This window comes from Montipora capricornis, chromosome 11, assembly GCF_036669925.1.
Source record: "Montipora capricornis isolate CH-2021 chromosome 11, ASM3666992v2, whole genome shotgun sequence".
NCBI classification, from domain to species: domain Eukaryota; kingdom Metazoa; phylum Cnidaria; class Anthozoa; order Scleractinia; family Acroporidae; genus Montipora; species Montipora capricornis.
The window spans coordinates 28,757,985-28,762,984 of NC_090893.1; the positions used below are offsets into that span (position 1 = coordinate 28,757,985).

The following is a 5,000-nucleotide window of genomic DNA, read 5'->3' on the forward strand; positions in this document are numbered from 1 at the left end:
ATTGATAAGTAATCACATGATTTTTCCCGCGCAATTTGGAATAAACAAGCATTTATACATTTTTTCAAAGACTACAAATTGAATTTTGGTCGTCTTTGAAAAAAAATTACTTGTGCTTATTTATTCCAAATTGCACTCGAAATCATGTGATTACCTATACAAAAACGGAACCTTCTTTTATCGGATTTCACAAAATGTCACAAATCACATCCGTAACGCAATCACGACAGCTCCGGTCACAGCATTATAACTTAAATGCAAACTGTTTCATAATTTAAATATGTTGTTTACTTACTGCTCTCAATACTAAAGCTAACAAGGGAAAATTATGCAGTCGATGAATGAGCAACTATAGAATACAGGGCCATTTTTGAAGCAGTATTGCTGCAGTGGCGCCACGGCTCGCCAGTAAAAGTCAATGTTTAAGGAAGGAAATAGAGGACATTACATGGCTGCGCGAAGATACGAAATTTCTCTTGGAGTGTTCGTCAGTGAAATTCACTGTTTAAAGAACGAGTAAGGTGTACCTTTGAGTCGCTCTGCGGCTCATCAGTGAAAGTCAATGTTTGATAGGGTTAAATGCAATTTAACTTAGTTAACGACCAGGAGCAAGTTGCACAGTTTGTCTTGCGTGGCGTGGCGTGGCGTTGCGTGGCGTTAGCGTTAGGGTTTATCAGTATTTTGGGGGTGTGCCTGCAGCGTTTTTTAGCGTGTGCGTGTATTATTTGTATGCGGGGCTTTTCCGGGGCGTCTTCTGGCAGTTCTAGCGGTCAGCGGCTCTTTTGCATATTTTGTGTGCGCCTGCGCATGTCCTCGTGGTTTTGCTTGGCTCAGCGTTCTGTGTGTTGGCGCTCGGGTGCTTTCAAGTGTTATCTTTGAGTGGCTAGGCGATTCTGCGGCGATTCTGACAACCGAGCCGCCGAAAAAGTACTTGTTTCAAAAGTGGCCCTGTATTCCATAGTTCAGCCAAAAACAAGCCAAGAGAATATCCGTAAAATGTAATTTGTAGCTACAATGAGAAAAAAAAAAAAAAAGAAAAAAAAAAACGAGAGGAAAGGGCAAAGGCATGTCACGTAGAAAATCCAAAAGACCATGACATGGGAATAACGTAATGTACAGATGGTGCGCTTCTATTGGTCAAAGTAAACAACAGTGCCCAATAAAATATGGCGTTTTATTTTCGACAAATTGCACACTTCCAGAGTTGACAGAAACTAGCCCATCACAAGAAAGGTTACAATTTGTGGCTACCATGAAAAAACAAACCGCCCTCGATTTTCAGCTCTGCGCCTCAAGGCCAGAGTTAAAATGAAAGAAGAGGTTTGAGCCGATACAGCCCCCGTAATATCAACAACAACTAACATTAGTATTTACAGCCCATGCCTGTTGCTTGCTTTGATCAGTGCATCCCACCTGAACGCCACCTTGGCGTCTCGTTTCTGATACAAACGCTTCCTTTGAAGAAAAAATTAAACAATTTTGACTGGAGAGTGTATTTCCTTTGACTTAAAGGAGAGTCGCATTTGTTGTTGGAGTGGAGGCTCACTTTAAATAGAATTGAAAGAGAAAAACTTACTTCCACCTTTTATTTTTACTTTTATTTTTACTTTCATTATTTTTTAAAATAATTATTTACTAATTATTTACGTTCTTACTCTACTCATGCATTACATATAGTACATTACATATTGCACAAAACACCACACTACACTATACTGTATTACATTCAACTAATACGTTTTTACTGCTTACTCATTCACGAAATGACAATGGTGCGCTCTTGGCCACTTCGCAAGCGAGGAAAGAAACCAGATACAATTATTTACGAACGGAGGTGTTGCAATGTTAGAAGAAAGAGGGGAAGCCTGCCTTGGGGTATTGGCCGTGTGTTCTGCTGGTCCAAATATAAAAACGCGCCACTAAAAACAAAAAGTAATGTTTTGTTTCCAAAACTTAGGGCTTCAGTCCAAGAACTATCGAAGGCGATAAATCAAAACGTCAAAGTGGGTTCTTCCTTGAAAATAAACTTGCCTTAATGGCTGGTTGTACAAGCAGAGGGAACCATGACATTGGGCAAGTATAAGGTCAATTGACATTTTGTTCCTACCCTACGGGTTGTGGGGCGAAATTGTCAAATTCTCAGCTGTTCCCTGTGCGCACATATGTCTGGCAGTGGCCGATCCGGTGGGTAGCCATTCTTGCCCCTAGAGGCCTCCGTTTCTTTTGGTCACGTGGTCGGTGAAACGAAAGGATCTGGTCGCAGTCAATACCGGATGTACGTAAATCTCGGACATCCGGCAGCGCATGCGCACTTCTTTCAAGTCTGAATAATCGTGAGGTAGCGGAGACAAGACATTGGTATAATGGATTCTTCCTCAGGGGAGCATTTTGATGAAGCGTTGAAAAAGGTTTTGATTGCGCTTGAGTTTGGTGATTTAGAGTTGCAAAGAGAACAGAAAGCTGTCGTGTATGCCACTGCTGCGAAGACGCAAGATTGTTTAAGTATATTACCATACAGGCCGGTAGTAAAATGTAATGAGTAGTGCTTGTAATTTTAATTTGTTCTGTGCATACAATTTTTATCAGCCAATGAAAAAAATTGAATTTGTAGGTGTGACCAGAGACTTTCGTTTCGCCGATCAGTGACCACAAGAAATGGAGGGATCTGGGGGACGAGAATGGTGGGTAGCTAGACGACACTGTCAGGTCTTGAAATTAAACCCCCACACATATTGTCGGTGTGAAAATCTCAAAAGATGATGATGATAATGATAATAATGATGAAAATCATCATCATCATCATCATCATCATCATCATCATCATGAATAAGTACCCAAAACGAAATAATTACCTCATCATCATCATTCTCAGTGTCCAGAAGAGCCATCAAGAAAGCACGCCTCTCACTTGATGTGGAGTTCTGATTAAACATGCCAGCTTGAATAACCTTCTCATCCACATTCAGCTTGTACCTGGCAGCAGCAAGGATCTTCTCCTCAACACTGTTAACAGTCATCAGTCTCAGAACTCGCACTTCATTCTTCTGACCGATACGATGAGCCCGGTCCTGAGCTTGCAGATCCTGATAAAAGCAAGACGAAAAATTGTAAAAATGAAAACTCTTCTGGTGATAATAGAAAAGCGCCTAAAGACCGAAAGCGCAGTTGGTTGAGCATCCGAATTTCTTGCAGGTTCGCAACCCCAGTCGGACCAACATATATACTCAAGGTCTTAAAATGACTGAAGAGAAAATTATTTATTCTTACTGCCTTTAGGGTTAGTGAAAATAAAAGGTTTCGAATTTTCCGCGTTTTGATGTTTCCGGTTGCTGTTTTAATAATTAAATCATTTTCTTTGCTTCCTTCTAAAGAAAAATTCATTGCCTAACTAGTGAATTTCACGGTAAATTCCCAAGGAAAGAATTTGTGGAGTAAGTTCTTCCGCTAAGTATGAGCTATTACTGGTATTCTGTTTGTCGTTGTCGCTCTGGTTCGCTCTCCTTTCGTTTCTGTTTCTAGACATAGGTTCTCCAGGCATCATAGGTCCTCCAAGCATCATGTAACCTTATCAGAGCTTCTAAAGATATGCCAAAAATTGCAATACCGAGAAAAAAGCAGCTCTAAGAAAATTAAAAATAAACACTCAGCTTTAAGTTTATATCCCTCTGATGCTTGACTTGAATAACTGCGTAGCCACCGGTGTGGACCACATATCATGATATGCCAAACTTGATGTTTTCCATCAACAATCGCATCCTTGTCTCTGCTATTAGGTCGTTTAATTGTCACGATGTATCCAAACTCCTTTTTAAGTTATGTTAAAGAATGACGATCGACTGGATTCATCAAACGAAACCACAACTATTCACCTGTTCCTTCACTCGCGATTTTAAACGCAGACCGAAATAGCCGGCTAAACTTGCGACAGCGAACAATACTAATGAACCAAAGCTGGAGTGCTGAACGACTTTCAGGCTTCTTGAACCAAGATACTTTATAAGTTTATCTGACCAACTTTTCACCAACCTGATGCGGATTCCAGTCACTGTCAAATATGACCACTGTGTCGGCTGCTTGTAAGTTCAGACCCAGGCCACCCGCTCGCGTGCTGAGCAAGAAGATAAAGTACGGCGAATCCTTGGCATTGAAAAGGGACAGCAGCTGACCTCTGTCTTCGCTCTTAGTTGTACCATCCAGACGGAGGTAAGGGTAACCTATGATATTAATGGAAAAAAAACCCCACCTTTTTACGTTACCAGGCACGACTTCACTCCTAAGCTCTCAAGCAGTGTTTATAAAAAAGAAAGCCGGAAACCATAGGTCAATATCTCAGCAGTCAGATCATCTTGGCGCTGAATGTTTCTTATATGCATGAGACTATTTGGCTCTAGCACTAGGAAAATCTAACCCTAACCAAATTCCTACAGCATTATCTTTTAATGCTAATAAAAGAAAAATATATCGTCTCCTAGGACCAAACCAGTATGGGTTCGTCATCCCTCCAGGTAAGCAGTCCCTGATAACCCCTCTGGTTCAGTGTATTAAGCATTCAAGTTTACTCCCATTCGAATGACAGCTACTTGGCTGTATTTTCCCGTGCTCCTGTTTAAAATTAAACTGTGCAACGCGATTCAATTTTTAAGTCTGTGGATGAAGTCCTACAGCGTGCTTTCAAATGGACGCTACTTAGCATTCCCTTCCTATGGCACTGTTGGTCATGCTGTACACTTGGTGATTGTAATTTTGCTGTCCACATCCCTTACTCCTATAGCGATACTCACCGTTACGTCACTTATTGTCATAAATGTGCCAACCAGTGATCTATTGGCTGTCGAAACAAAGGCTATTTTGTTCTGTGGGTTTGCAAAATTTAAATATCAAAAGAACTGTTTATAAACAGTGAATATCGCTATACAGTGCCCACTAAAATAAACTGAGCTACCGGTACTGAGCAGTATTTTTGTTATGATGTTCAAGTAGGTGTTGGCTTTTCAGACTGT

General features: G+C 40.8%; 1 protein-coding gene across 3 annotated transcripts in view; it reads right to left on the reverse strand.

The window, feature by feature from the left end:
• The window catches only part of LOC138023616 (transcription activator BRG1-like), a 56,082-nt gene that overhangs the window by 15,655 nt on the left and 35,427 nt on the right, over nucleotides 1–5,000 (reverse strand). The window contains exons 23-25 of one of the 3 annotated variants that reach the window (XM_068870638.1): nucleotides 4,027–4,214; nucleotides 2,853–3,083; nucleotides 1,384–1,455 (exon numbers count right to left, since the gene is read on the reverse strand). In XM_068870638.1, coding sequence (XP_068726739.1) covers nucleotides 1,384–1,455; nucleotides 2,853–3,083; nucleotides 4,027–4,214 — 491 coding nt within the window. Of the gene's footprint in view, nucleotides 1–1,362; nucleotides 1,456–2,852; nucleotides 3,084–4,026; nucleotides 4,215–5,000 lie in introns of all 3 variants that reach the window. The other 2 variants (XM_068870637.1, XM_068870639.1) reach the window with 2 other exon arrangements.